Source organism: Lissotriton helveticus, chromosome 3_1 (assembly GCF_964261635.1).
Source record: "Lissotriton helveticus chromosome 3_1, aLisHel1.1, whole genome shotgun sequence".
In the NCBI taxonomy this organism is placed as follows: domain Eukaryota; kingdom Metazoa; phylum Chordata; class Amphibia; order Caudata; family Salamandridae; genus Lissotriton; species Lissotriton helveticus.
The window spans coordinates 332,326,672-332,341,419 of record NC_136061.1 but is presented as its reverse complement, the minus strand read 5'-3'; the positions used below and the strand labels follow the sequence as shown (position 1 = coordinate 332,341,419).

Genomic DNA, 14,748 nt, shown 5'->3' with positions numbered 1-14,748 from the left:
ACCATTCAAATCAGGTCCCATTTAACTGCAAGGTAACTGCAATTATGACTGCCTGTTTAGTAGTCAAATATAGCAATATTATGGGTTTAGAGGAGTTCTGACAACTTTTTGGCCAGGTGCCACTACGCCTCCTGCACCATTCAAATCATGACCCTAGTTCCTGAAACATAACAGCACTTGTGACTGCCTGTTATTTGTAAAATATAGCAATAATCTGTGATTAGTGGGGTACCTGTAGCTTTTGGTCCTGATGCCACTGCACCTGCTGCACTGTTGAAATCATGACCCTAGCGCTTGCTAGATAACTGCTAGATAACTGCACCTGTGACTGCCTGTTTAGTAGTAAACTATAGCTATATTTGGTGTTTAGTGGAGTTCTGACAACTTTTGGCCCTATTGCCTCTGCACGTACAGCACCATTTAAATCAAGCTCCTTTTAACTGCAAGGTAATTGCAACTGTGAGTTCCTGTTTAGTCGTAAAATATATCAAAGATTAGGTGTTTAAAGATGGTCTGACAACATTTGGGCCCGTTGCCACTGCACCTGCTGCACCATTCAAATCATGACCCTGTTGTATACGAGATAACTGCACTTGTGACTGACTGTTTAGTTTTATATTTTAGCACAAATCTGGATTTCATGAGGTCCCTACGGCTTTTTGGCCCCGGTGCCACTGTACCTACTGCACCATTCAAATCAAGTCCCTTTTAACTGCAAGGTAACTGCATTGTGCCTGCCTGTTTAGTAGTCAAATATAGCAATATTATGTGTTTAGAGTAGTTCTGTCAACTTTTGTTCCCGGTGCTACTGTACCTGCTGGACCAATCAAATCATGACTGTTGTCTGTATGGTATCTGCACTTTTTACAACAGGGAGCCATGAGCACCTGTCTGCTCTTCCAGGTGCAATGGTGCTCCTACTGCCACTAATTTGTGGAAAAATGGGCCCCAGTACAGAAATGCCCTTCTATGTGCATACGGGCCAAACTACTTATCAGATTCGGCAGGAAGAGCTGGGAGGAACAGTCCCTTGATGGAGGCAGGCAGTGTTCTAACTAAACGGGTGATGTCTGCGCAGTCCCCGGCAGGCCCGCGAGTTAATTAAGACAGTCCCCGGTAGGCACGCCCTGGTGCAGTCACTGGCACTCGCTAATAAAAGGGGGCCTTCCCCGTAGCCTACAACCTGCTTCCGCCAACTTTCCCTCACAAATATTTACAACAAGGGGTGGTGAGGGACAGAGTCTCTGAATTAAGCAGAATACTCTCACCCAGTCAAAGGATCAGGGCTAGATCCAACACCGTTTTTTAGCTCATTGCACCATCCCAGTTTCAGAACCTGGCTGTATGCAAATTAGTCTGTTCCTGTCCCAGTGCATGATGGGAACAGGGCAAACCAAACTACAAAAGCCAATTCTTACACTGGGAAGGAAACAAGCTCCCTCACAGCAGCTTAACTCTATGCGCTTTCCATTACCTGAGGTTGGAGGGTGAGCCAGGCACCGTCGGGGAGCTCTCCTTTCCTCTGGGGCACACAGACCTTGGCGCAGCTGCACGGGAGTGGAGCAGGAAAACCCTTCCCGTTGGTATCACCGCCTCACTCCGTGACGAGCCCTCGTTGCTGGGACAACCCTCTCGCCGGTGCCCAATCCCAGCGCAGCGAGGGCCTGATGTCACGGAGGTGAATACTCACCGGCTTCCCGAGGATCCCAGGCGGCGGCAGTGATCTCTGGCCCCCAGCACTCTTGAGTCACAGCCCTTCACGGTGGATTCAGGCCCCTGGCTGGCAGAGGCTGACGATCGTACATGCAGCGCTCTCTGCCAAAGCACAGCGCTGCAGTGATGAAATTAATGTGCACTACACAGTCCTTCAGTCCTGCGCGGCGGCAGTTAGTTCCCGGCCACACAGCCACACAGCGCTCCTTGGCCACAGCGCTTCGGTCCCTGTACAACGCTTCTCCTTCGCAGTGCCTCGTAGGTGAGTTAGGGTCCCCGGGCGGCGACGGTGATTCCGGGGGTGTTAATGAAAAGGACTTCCCAGACCCAGTGCTGCAGGGACAGTGTTAAGGGTGTAGAGGCTGTTCAGTAGGGCAGAGGTAGTCTAAAAGTGCAGAGGCAGTTTCCTTTAAATCACAAAGGGTGCAGTCCCAAAAAGGCAGTCCTTATTAATGTTGTGGAGACACTCCTGAGATGTTATTTCCAGTCTCCTCTTGGCAGGGCCAGATCAACAGGAAGTAGGGCAGCTCAATCACCACAGGGCAGCAGTTCCTAGGAACAGTCAGCTTCAGCAGGGTGCCAATCCTCCAAGCGCAGCAGTCTGTACTCCAGCAGAGGTTCTTCTTAGTCCAGGGTGTAACAAAGATGTGAAGCCAGGACCCTCCCTTACATATTCTACCATTCAGTTACTGGAAGGTGGTGGAAGTCTCTGGAAGGGTCTGGGGGCAGGGGTTTCTGGAAGGGTCCAGGGAGTTCTAGGATGTTCCCTGCATTCCCTGACCTGGCTGTCACAGTGACGAGAGACAGGGCCGTTAAGGCTACAGTGGGCAGCTGGTCACAGCCCATTCCAGGGGAGAAGGTGTGAATCACCACTCCCACCTCCCAAACCCAGGCAGGCTATCAGTATGCAGAGGAGATGGGGAAGTCTACAATGCCCAGACTAAGTGTAGGCAGGAAAAGGTCCTCTTTCTAAAAGTGGGATTTCTACAGTAGAAATGCCCAAACTCTATATATCGTTGGAAAGGGTTCACCGCCCCGTGTCCAACAAGACCAAACATGACAGACTGATTAGGTCCCAGTCAGACGTTTGTCCATAAAGGGGGGTCCCCAATGTTAACCTATGGAGGGCTAGGCCTCACTGCGGTAGCAGGGGCCTGTAGCAGGTATGCCAGTGTCATAATGTTTTAGGGGAGAGCACCCTCACCTCAGCACTGTTTAGCAGTGGTGAGTCGCCCATAGTCCGAAGTCCAACAAAGTGTAAGGTAAAAATGGGGGGCAAAGGGGCAAAAATGTAGGGGAAGACCACACTAAGGCTGACAAGTCCAACACTCTCATTGTGCATCACATATAGAAAGAGGAAAAAACAAAAAGAAATAAAAGTATTTCTCCTCATTGCGGCACTCCTACGCCCCCCATGGGGAGGCGTAGAATTCTGATGCATTCCCAGGGTTATCATTCCTCGTAAATCTGGGAATGCTTCAGAATTCATTGGTGTTGCGTGGGAACACCTACAGCAACACCGATGGAACGCCCCTTTCACGCAGTGTTCTGTATGAAGAGGGCACATATTTACAAAGCTAAGAAAAGCCACATAAAGTGGCTTTGCGAGGCCTAGTGTAAATATGCTGTGGCACATTGCGCAACCAGAGCATCAAAAAGTGACACTCCGGCGGCACAAAGTGCCACTCTGGCCACGTAAATGAGGCCCGACTAGCAGGTGTGCAACTGTCTTGATATGCTGTTAGTTGAGTAGATATTTTATTCTTTTTAGTTTATATATATTTAGAAATGTGACGATTGTTTTCAGTTTATTCATGTGGAGTATCACCGACATTGAGGAGTCAATCAGGAATCCCAACAATTTCATAGCTCCTGGAATTGTTGAAGACTTTTAGGTCTGCTAATAGCTCATCATAATATATTTTATATTATATATTATTTATTTTATATTATCGAAAGTGAGCTTGTTTAAGGAAGACATAGTTTCTTCTCTTTTATCTAAGCCTAATGTTTGGTCATGATGTTCTCATTAAGGGGACTGAAAGCTAGCTCTTCAAAGAGCTTAGTTAGAGTGGTCTGACAAATAGTCTAACCCTAGTTCCAAAAAGCATAAAATGTTGGGATTATGCAGATCACGCAGTCTCCCGCTCAGATCCAGAGCCAAGTACCAGCAGCTAGCAGTAAAGGCGCTGAGCTTGCAGTAGAAAGCATCCATGTCACACAGTTTTGTATCCAAGGGCTCTCACTGATATCTATTATCTTGTCCTTTTTTCCAGGGTGAAAATGTCTTCTTTGTTGTGACCAACCTGATCGTTACCCCAAATCAAAGGCAGCGGACATGTTCTGAGGTAGGTCTTCCAGCTAAAAGTATTAAGATTCTAGTCCTGCTCTTTACACCTCACAGATATTAGCTGTCATAACCTCTGTATGTATTTATATGGTACTTCCGTAGGGTGAACTTAGCCAAAAGTGCGGAGTGCTAAAACAGCTTTTCAAAGATAGCTAGAAGGCAAAAGCATGCACGCCTTCACTCCAGGGTACAGAGCAGGCTACAAGGCAGTGGCCTTGGAGCCCAGCAAACAAGGGTGTGGGCATTGGAGCTGAGTGCGAGGCGGAGGTGAAGGAGGTACTTCTGGTGGTGGTGGCTGAGTCAAGGGTGCCCTGTGGGTGTCGCAACGCAGCAGTAGAGGACGTTCACCAGATTGGGGATATCCCACATCTATCCACCATAAAATGAAGACTGAATGTGACTTAGCCAGTATTACATTGCGCCCTACCTGATACATACAACACGGGCCCTCTTCTACTGTTGGCAGACATGGGGGTATCTCCTATGGATCAATAGAAATACTGCCATAAAGATTGATGCTACCGTTGAGTAGCCAAAGATACTTCATACTATTACTTCCAACTCCGACGACATGTTCACCGCCGCCGAGCACCTCCACTTCCAGATACACACCGACCCCAGGACCACACTCAGAGGCACCCTCATCTACAGACCCCCGGGACCATGCACACAATTCAGCGAAGACATCGCAGACTTCATCAGCCCGCACGCCCTCCCTTCTGCTGACTACATCCTCCTAGGGGACCTCAACTTACACCTGTAGAACAACAAGGACTGCAACACCACCACCCTGCTGGACAACGCCGGCCACACGCTTGACCCCGTCTTCTCTTCCAGCAAGCACATCTCCTTCAGCCACTCCACCGGACTCCACTGGACTGATCACAGCTGCGTCCACTTCAGCTTCAGAAGAACCACGACCCACCACCACCCGCAACAGGTTCCCCGCAGGAGCTGGAGCAAGATCACCGCCGACCAGCTCACCACCTCCCTCAGCCAGAACCCTCCCGCCAGCGCAACGGACCCCAACGAAGCAGCCCGCATCTTTACACAGTGGCTCACCAACTGCGCCGATGACCTCGCACCACTGAAAAACCCTCCCAGCAGACCCGGCAGCAAGAAAGCATCCTGGTTCACCGATGAACTCATAACATCCAAGAAAAACTGCCGCACCCTTGAAAAAGCCTGGCGCCACGACCAGACCACAGAAAACATGACTGCACTCAAGAACGCCACCCGCAAACACCACCAGCTGATCCGCACCACCAAAAGGACAACATTCAAAGAACGACTGGACAACAACACCCACAACAGCAAGGAACTCTTCAGCATCGTCAAAGAGTTCTCCAACCCCAGCGCCAGAAACAACGACATCACACCCTCGCAAGACCTCTGCGACTCACTCGCCACCTCCTTCCACCGCAAGATCGCCGACATACACAACAGCTTCGGAGCACAGACCACGCACCCAACCACCGAACCAACGTCCGCCACCACCACCTCTGCAACTGGACCCCGGTCAGCACCGAAGACACCACCCGCACGATGAACACCATCCACTCCGGATCCCCAACCGACCCCTGCCCCCACCACGTCTTCAACAAGGCCGACTCCATCATCGCACCCAAACTCCGGGACATCATCAACATCTCCTTCAACACCGCCACCTTCCCGGAGATCTGGAAGCATGTCGAGCTCAGCGCCCTCCTGAAGAAACCGACAGCGGACCCCACCGACCTCAAGAACTTCCGCCCTATCTCGCTCCTCCCTTTTCCTGGCAAAGCCATCGAGAAGACCGTCAACAAACAGCTCGCCACCTTCCTCGAGACGAACGGATCCCTCGACCCCTCGCAGTCCGGTTGATGAGCCAACCATAGCACCGAGACCACCCTCATCGCAGCCACTGACGACATCAGATCCCTGCTTGACAACGGGGAAACAGCGGCCCTCATCCTCCTGGACCTCTCTGCGGCGTTCGACACTGTTTGCCACCGCACCCTAGTACAGCACCTCAGCAACATCGGAATCCAAGAGAACGCACTGGAGTGGATCATCTCGTTCCTCGCCGGAAGAACCCAGAGAGTCTGCCTCCCCCGTTCCGATCCGAGGACACCGAAGTCATCTGCGGCGTGCCACAAGGATCATCACTCAGCCCCACCCTCTTCAACATCTACATGAGCCCTCTCGCAGCCATCGCATGCCAACACAACCTCAACATCATCTCCTATGCCGACGACACCCAGCTGATCCACTCCCTCACCAACGACCCCACCACCGCCAGAGCCAACCTACACGAAGGGATGAAAGACGTCGCCGAGTGGAAGAAACTGAACTGAACTCAGACAAGACGGAAGTCCTCATCCTGCGATCATCCCCCTCCGCCTGGGACGACTCCTGGTGGCCCCATGCCCTGGGCATCACTCCCAAGCCAACTGACCACGCACGTAACCTGGGCTTCATCCTGGACTCCTCCCTCTCGATGACCAAACAAGTCAACGCCGTCTCGTCATCATGCTTCAACACCCTGCGCATGCTCCGTAAGATCTTCCGATGGATCCCCACCGAAACCACAAAGACAGTCACCCAAGCACTCGTCACCAGCCGACTGGACTACGGGAACACCCTCTACGCGGGAACTACTGCTGAACTCACATGGCTCTCCACGACCTGGGCCCCATCTACCTCAACAACCGCCTCACTTTCTACACGCCCACCCGCCAGCTACGATCGACCAGCCTCGCCCTCGCCGCCATACCACGTATTCGCAGAGCCACCGCCGGAGGAAGATCCTTCTCCTACCTAGCGGCCAAGACATGGAACTCCCTCCCCATCCACCTACGGCTGACCCAGGACCATCTCTCCTTCAGGAGGCAACTTAAGACCTAGCTTTTCGAGCAGTAACGGACCCCTCCCCCAAGCGCCTTGAGACCCCTCCGGGTGAGTAGCGCGCTTTACAAATTGTGATTGATTGATTGATTGATTGATTACTTTATGTGCACACAGCCAGCTATGATTCATGTTAAGACGCTAGCACACACTGCTGAAAAAGGGTCAGAGACAATGTCTTTGGTCCTCAAAGCCAATCACTACACATGCTGCACTCTAGGATCCTCATTACGAGGTGTGCAGAATTCATCATGTGCAAAAATTATCACCTTTTCTGGTTTTACTCCTAAAATGGGGCATAACATTACCGATTTTTAGTGCTTAATGCACCACCATTCACATTTTCCAGTATTTACCTGGCCTTTCTCTCCATCTGAAATGTATCCAAGGGATGCAGATTTTTAACACACCCTCGATGGACCGGGTGCAATAAGAAATGCAAACTCTTAATTCCTATATGTTTGAGGCTGGAACGTAAAATTATCAGAATGGCTATAGAAGTTAACTTTATTTACAGAGGTATGAAAAAGATGTCTTAGAATGTCACATAAGAAAGAGGAGATGGTAAGCCCAGAAACAAATGTATTTGATCTGCAAAAACAATTGGGCAATATATTGTACAGAGTCAAACATCTGAAATATAGGGCAGATGACATAATGGGTTGATTCTGCGCAAAAATTAAGGCAGCATTTTTTTTTTTCCAAAGGATCATGCAAAATGTAGTAGCTAAAAGTCTGTCTTAGTTCTTCTCAAAGGTATGTATATGTAGGCGAGTATTTGTTTACTATTCGTAATGCTACATAAATGCACCTTGGTCATATATATCTTCAAGGTCCATAATGTGGAGTTAGGAATAGTAAACCTGCCTACATGCATTTACCTTCATAATAGTTTAATTCTTGATATTTAAGCCACAATGTTTTGGCACTACAATATTTTTGCGCTCGATAGTCTGACATAAACCCTTGCTTGCCCCTTTAATTTTCTAAAGAAAGGAGTACAGTGCATCTGATGATATATAAGAAGGACCCAATGTTCCCTCTAATTTTTTTCCTCTGTGTGCGGCAGTGGAGGGTCTCTGTGCGCTGCAAAATGGCTATGTGCGCCAGGAACCAGACCGCGCGTGCGGTGCCAAATGTCACTCAAAACGTTTACTTAAAATAAAAAGTGAAAAGATGGTGCATTTTCACACATACAGTGCCACAATAAGGCTCTTAAGGGCAGTTTGCAAATTGGATAAACACGAGAAAGGGCTCTGATTAACATCAATACTTTAACAAAAGCCCACAATTGCTCTTGCAGCCGCGCATTACTAACATAACAGTAGAGCCAGTTTAAAAACACAGCGTGTACTTGCAGAATGTACACGCTGTGTTTTTAACCTGGCTCTACTGTTTTGTTAGTAAAGCGCGGTGCGGGGGAGATTGTGGCCTTTTGTTAAAGTATTGATGTTAATCAGAGCCCGTGGACAACAATAGTATTTGTTTCACGATATTTGTGTATCACAATATTTCCCCCCGATATTTCTGCCTCCTGATATTTACAGCTCAATATTTTGTCCAAACACCATAAAATCATTTACAATATTATAACCTCTACCATCTCTCATAATGTACAGTAAATGTATTAGAGCATGAGTCTGGAGTCTGTTGCCTTTAGACCCCAGATTCTACACATCATTTCCACTAATGCCCTCTGTGTTAAGAAATACGCCTTGTAGAGCACATACCCAGTCACTAGTGAGATGAATGCAGGCAGGGATCCTGGGTCAAACCTGTTTTTACATCCTCACAGCCTCTGACCTTGTCAAGACGATCTTGGCCATTTATTACTCCCAGCCTTAAGGGGTCTGTTTACAGATTTCCGAAGCAGAAGTTTTCACTTGTGTCTTACAGAGCACCCTTGGCATGAAACCCAGTGCAACCCTTACCAAGCTGGGAATAAATAGCCTGTTGTACAGTGGCCCTTGTATGAAATACGTGGTATAGCATGCCCTCAAGAAGTATGCCTTCTAGGGTAACTATCTCAGTAAGTTGTTGGTCACTGAGCCATGTAGCAGCCCACTGTAATTTTGCTGATAAGCAATGTAATTCAAAATCCATGTATATGACTTAATCTCTAGCCCAAATACAGTCTCAGAATTGTGCTAGGACACAGTGATTGGGACCATGTTAACTTATGAACAGTAGGCCTGTCCATGGAAGCCTGGATCCAATGGATTGTCATCCACGGAGGAATGCCCAAAGATGGTTCTCAACTCTAGTTTAGCCACAAAGGGTTCCATTGCCTGCACAAATAACAATGGGCAGCCCTGCCAAGTATCACACATCAGCTGTGACTCTTAACGCATTTCAGTGTGGTGGTCTGCATCACCGCACTGAAATGCAAAGTCACGCATAAATGGGACAGCAGTTGGGAGCTCCTCGCTGACAATTATGCTGATTAAACTAAAAGAGTGGCAGCGGGCTGTGTCATGCACGCTGCTCCTGGGCTTGGGCGCTGACAGTGACTGAGGTAATAGCTACAGCTAACTCACTTGGCTGCTACAGTTTATTAGTAGAAGATGGTTTCCCAGTGCTGCATTCATTGACACGACTGATGTCACGGGGCAGTGCTGTGTCCAATAGCGCGCTGCACTCCGCAGGATGTCATGTCCTGCTTCCGCTGGCTGCAGTTAAACTTGTGGCAGGCCGGCAAATGTTGGCAGCGCTGGCGCTGCTCGGCGGTAAATTGAAATTAAATGACCCCGGGACCGCTGAAAAACAACACTGTGCAGCTGAGCTGTTGAATGTTCTGCTGACCGTAAGTGAGTGAGTCTCAGCATTGCATTATTAATCAAATTTGCTTTTAAATTAAGTGCCTTTCGCGCGCGATCAGCTGCTTATTGGTCATTGTAGTTTTGTCCTTGTCACTGATGCTAGTGTTGACGGGCAGCTGTGATTTTCAAGTGTGTACCTCAGCTGCTTGTCAAGCTGTCTTGCCCAAATTCTTTGCCGGGTACGTGCTGTTTAATTACCGCATCTAATTTGCATAGACGATCGTGACTAGTTCACACTAAGCGTGTCCCTTTCACCACAGCAATTACTGCACTGCAGGACGACACGGGGCGTTTAACAGCGCCAGAGAGAGCCCTGTTATTTCTCTGCTGTGTCTCTCAAGGCCGGCCCCCAGTTACGGAATCACCAGCCAGTTAACACATTTTCTACTAGTTTAAGTAAGTTGTAGTTAGGGGGTGAGTGCTTGAGTGGCAGCTGGGCGAAGAACACTCAATAATAAAGGTTCCATTGCTACGGCAAGGCAGCATGAATAAAACAATTCTGAGCGAAAACAGATCCTGTTTGGGAATCTCCGACATCTGCGCAGGCACATGTGACACCAGCAGATCCCCATTGAGCGAGGCCCTAAAAAGGGAGCTCAAAGCACTGCGCAGAGTGAGAGCTCACTGACACAGCGGAACACATGCAGCAGCCCTGAGCCTTAGAGAGAGAGGCTCAGCCCCTGTTTACAGTGCAAACCCAGACAGCCCTCCATAGCACACCAGGCCTTGCAGAATGAGAGTCAGCTCCACGCCTTGTCTGAGTGCTAGGTGAACCAGCAAGTGCTAGAACCAGGACCTGTGAACGAACGCAGTTTAAGCAATTATCAAAAATTGCCAGTCCAGCCCTTATGTGAAGAGACATTGCCTTGTAATACTTTCTGTGGCTAACTTTTTTATCCCGAAACACTTTGCCAGCTGGGACTTGTAGTTTTCTCTTTTTCCTATCCCACAGAATGGGCATGATACAAATCCCAGCATGCAAAGTTCAACGGCTTTTAAAAAAAAAAAAAAGGACTTTGTGGACCTAGGTTGCTTCTTCACTGAGCTACTAGAGTTTGAGGAGCTCCTGGGCACATGCGACCTTCCTTTTCAAGTGATTTGAAGCAGTTTCAAGATCCTTTTAGAGCTTCTCATTGCTCAAAATGGTGGAATTTCTGATATGTATCTCTTTCCATTGACTTCACTGCTTGGTGTTACTAGTGAAAAAGTGTCACCCTAAGTATCACCCATTTGCCCATTCAGCATCACTCATAAGGACATGGAGACCATAGAAATGTTGCACATGAGCAATTTGAAAACTTGGAAGCTATATAAGTATTCCATTTCCACCAGTTGAACATTTAATACTCAAGTTCTAATGGAAGGAGACCCTTTGAAAGTCAGCAGTACAGTATTATATTTATATAGCGGTCCCAACCAAGAGTACATGCCTAAATCTGCGGTGTAGGTATATAGTAGTTCAACTGACTTGCTGTGGCTGCTATTAATAAATACAATTAATGCTTCAATCATTCTGAGTTGCCTGCGCCCTCTGCCTTTGGTGTACTGTGGCTGAGAACTGTGCAGTCACGCTGTCTGACTACGCTCAGTTTTCTGCTGCCTGCCGTTAGTGTACTTTAGTTCAGTGACTTCGTAGAGTTTCTAGTTGCTCAAATGGATGTCATTTTATGTTTCCCTTGTCTTCATTGCGTGACTTTGCTCTCGAGAAAGTGACACTCATAATCATTGAAATGTCACTCTTAATTACACTGAAATTATGAAAATGTCACACGCAATTTGAAACCTTGGAAGCTATGAATGGGGAAGCCCAGTAACATGCTGCTCTCTAGAAGGTATGACGCCGGATGATTGTTGGCTTTTGTTTAAGTATTGATGTTAATCAGAGCCCCTTCGCGGGCTCCGATTAAGATCAATACTTAAACAAAAGCCAACAATTGCTCTTGCAGCCGTGCATTACTAACACAACAGTAGAGCCAGTTTAAAAACACAGCGTGTACTTGCAGAATGTACACGCTGTGTTTTTAAAGTGTCTCTACTGTTGTGTTGGTAAAGCGCGGTGCGGGGAAGATTGTGGGCTTTTGTTAAAGTATTAATGCTAATCAGAGCCCATGAAGGGGCTCTGATTAACATCAACATTTAAACAAAAACCCACAATCATCCCGCGCTTTACCAACAGCCACAGAGCACCATGCCCCAAGAAAGCCTTACCTGTACTCCGTCCCGACTCCGGCACGCTGCAATTAGAAAGTGGCAGTTTTTTCGCGCCGCTCCCTGTTTTAAAGCAGCGGCGCGACTCTCTCTTGCAATGTTCTGGCTGTGTGCGCGCTCCACACACGGAGTGCACGCACACGTCTGGAGAGTTGCGCGCGGGCGCGCCCGCGCACGTTAACGGGAACAGTGCCCAGAGGAATATATTAATACTAAAACATGTTTTTCTCAGATTATTTGCAGGCAGAAGAGAATGAATTGCCTTTGGTAGAGTAAAAATAGATTGCGGTCATTCAGGACTCGCTTAAGTTTACAATAGAGGTTGTACCCAGATGAGGCTTTACCGCCAAGATATAAATTAACATAGACATTGGAGTATAACGTGGAGTCATGAGAGAAGATAGTGCCCTGTTTTTAAACAGTAAGAGACGTATGTAACCCCAATAGTGTCCACATTTTCTATTTTAGATCACTCTTGTACTCAGGTGAAATGTGTTTGTTAAAAAAACATTTTTTTAATTCTAACGGAAGAGAACGAATTGTTTTTGTCCTGATAACAGTGGAAATTATACTTTCAGCCCGCCAAAATGTGAAGAGTAATTGCGTTTCAACCCACATACACTAGACATTTATTTATGATTGATGAATTGTATTACTGCACAGTGACATATATGGTAGTGATACATGGATCTAAAGACACATTAGTTTGTATGAGGATAAAGTTTCTCATTAATATTTATGTGGATAAATTTATGTTGTGTAATATGTCATATTAAAACTTATATTTTTCTAGACAAGGAGGCTTATTACAATGACGGTCGAAGTTTCCTCTGGCCGACACCATCGTGGAATCAGGAATGACAGACGTTGATCCCGACCGCATGATTACGATGCGACCGCACACTGTGCGGTCGTATACTCCCATTTCTCTATGGGAGCTTTGCTTGTGTTATGGCCTGAAACCAGCTGTTACACAAGCTCCCATAGAGAAATGGGAGATTGTGTTCATCCCTGCACCCCGTAGCAGGCACCTTAAGGTGCCAGCCACAAGGTGCAGGTATCAACAAGGTGGCATCATAGGAGCCCCCCTCGCCCCAAACTGGGGGCCGCAAACAGAAGGGGGCCCTGCTAGGGACCCCCAAATATGCTTTAATACAGGCTTTCTATGTCGGAAAGCCCGGCATGGAAAGTTTGTCAGACACCGTACATTGTAATCTGGACGGCATGAAGCGCCATACATGTGGATTATGGGCCGGCTTCTAACTGTCTGACTGGTCGACGGGCTCCTTGAGCCTGTCAGAATCCAGCTGGAATGACCAGCCAATTTCAATTCCAACTGGCTGTATTGTATTTAATCAGCCGGTCGGAAATTAAACTGACAATCTCGGTCGGAAAGCTTCCGACCTAAGGTCGAGGCTTTCGGACCGAGTTCGTAATCGGCCCGTGGTATTTTGATCAGCTTCTTTTTGCTCTAATGCATGTGGCCTTTGTATTATCTGGTGAATGTGTGTGAAGTGATTTGGATTGTTTTACATGGTATTAAAATGGCACCATGGGAAAATAACTGTAGTGTTTGGTAAAAAGAGACTGTGAACAACTAGTTCAAAATGCATCCTTGCATCCCCAACAAAGGTTACTTTTATAGCAGACCAGAAACTCTTTATAGTCCGTCCATAGGCCCGTAGAGGTCTGAGGAATGTGATAAGCAAAAAAAGCAAGATTCAAGGCGTACTTCACCCACATTAGAGGACAGCATGATAATGGAAATTTAGGGCCCGATTAAGGTAGGACCGCCACTTATAGCCCGTCAGTGGCGGTTCCACCACCATCTCACTCATGCTTTCCGCCCACCACATTTGGATGGCGGCCGGGTGTGTGGCAGTTGGAAAGACTGACTGCCACAGGTCCGACATTCAAAATGATTCCGACTACCACTCGGACCTCCTGCATCCTACAGAATGGCGAAATGGAAAAACAAGGGAAACCCTACTCACAGCGGAACCAGGGCAATACGTTTATATAGAAAAACAGTGGTTCCTATGGCATACGATTTTGTATAATTTAATGTTTACAACGAGCTCAATGGCAATGAAAACATTGGAGGGAGGGTGGCAGAAGAAAGAGAGACGCACACTTGTACCATGAAGGATATTACCTTATATTTAAGAATTGATAATGAAAAATACATATGAATAAGTTGCGACATACAAATATTATACAAAGTGCAGTGTATCCCAAGTGAATAGTGAGCAAACCAAGAACGTGTATAACAAGGTGAACTATACAGGTTTCAACTGTGAATATTTACAAAGACAGGAAACTAGACTCTAAACCAATTATGTCAACAAATGATTAGCCAGCCGCTATAAAATTATAGAAACTGTGTTGGTCTGATTTGTTTCCTAGGGCGTCGACGGCGTTTCGACCATTAGAATAAAGGTCTCATCAGGACTGGGCAGTGAGGGACATCTTGCACCAGGGTGTAAATGGCCCAAGCGTGTGAAAGTAAACTGAATTTACTTACAGTGAACCCGGCCGGGCACACTGTCCCAAGTGAATAGTGAGCAAACCAAGAACGTGTATAACAAGGTGAACTATACAGGTTTCAACTGTGAATATTTACAAAGACAGGAAACTAGACTCTAAACCAATTATGTCAACAAATGATTAGCCAGCCGCTATAAAATTATAGAAACTGTGTTGGTCTGATTTGTTTCCTAGGGCGTCGACGGCGTTTCGACCATTAGAATAAAGGTCTCATCAGGACTGGGC

The 14,748-nt window shown here is 47.3% G+C and overlaps 1 protein-coding gene across 1 annotated transcript in view; it reads left to right on the top strand.

Moving 5' to 3' along the window:
- Positions 1-14,748, top strand: part of P2RX5 (purinergic receptor P2X 5) — a 559,306-nt gene that overhangs the window by 228,469 nt on the left and 316,089 nt on the right. Inside the window, exon 3 of the mRNA XM_078679950.1 lies at positions 3,990-4,061. Within this exon, the coding sequence (XP_078536076.1) occupies positions 3,990-4,061 (72 nt within the window). The remainder of the gene's footprint in view (positions 1-3,989; positions 4,062-14,748) is intronic.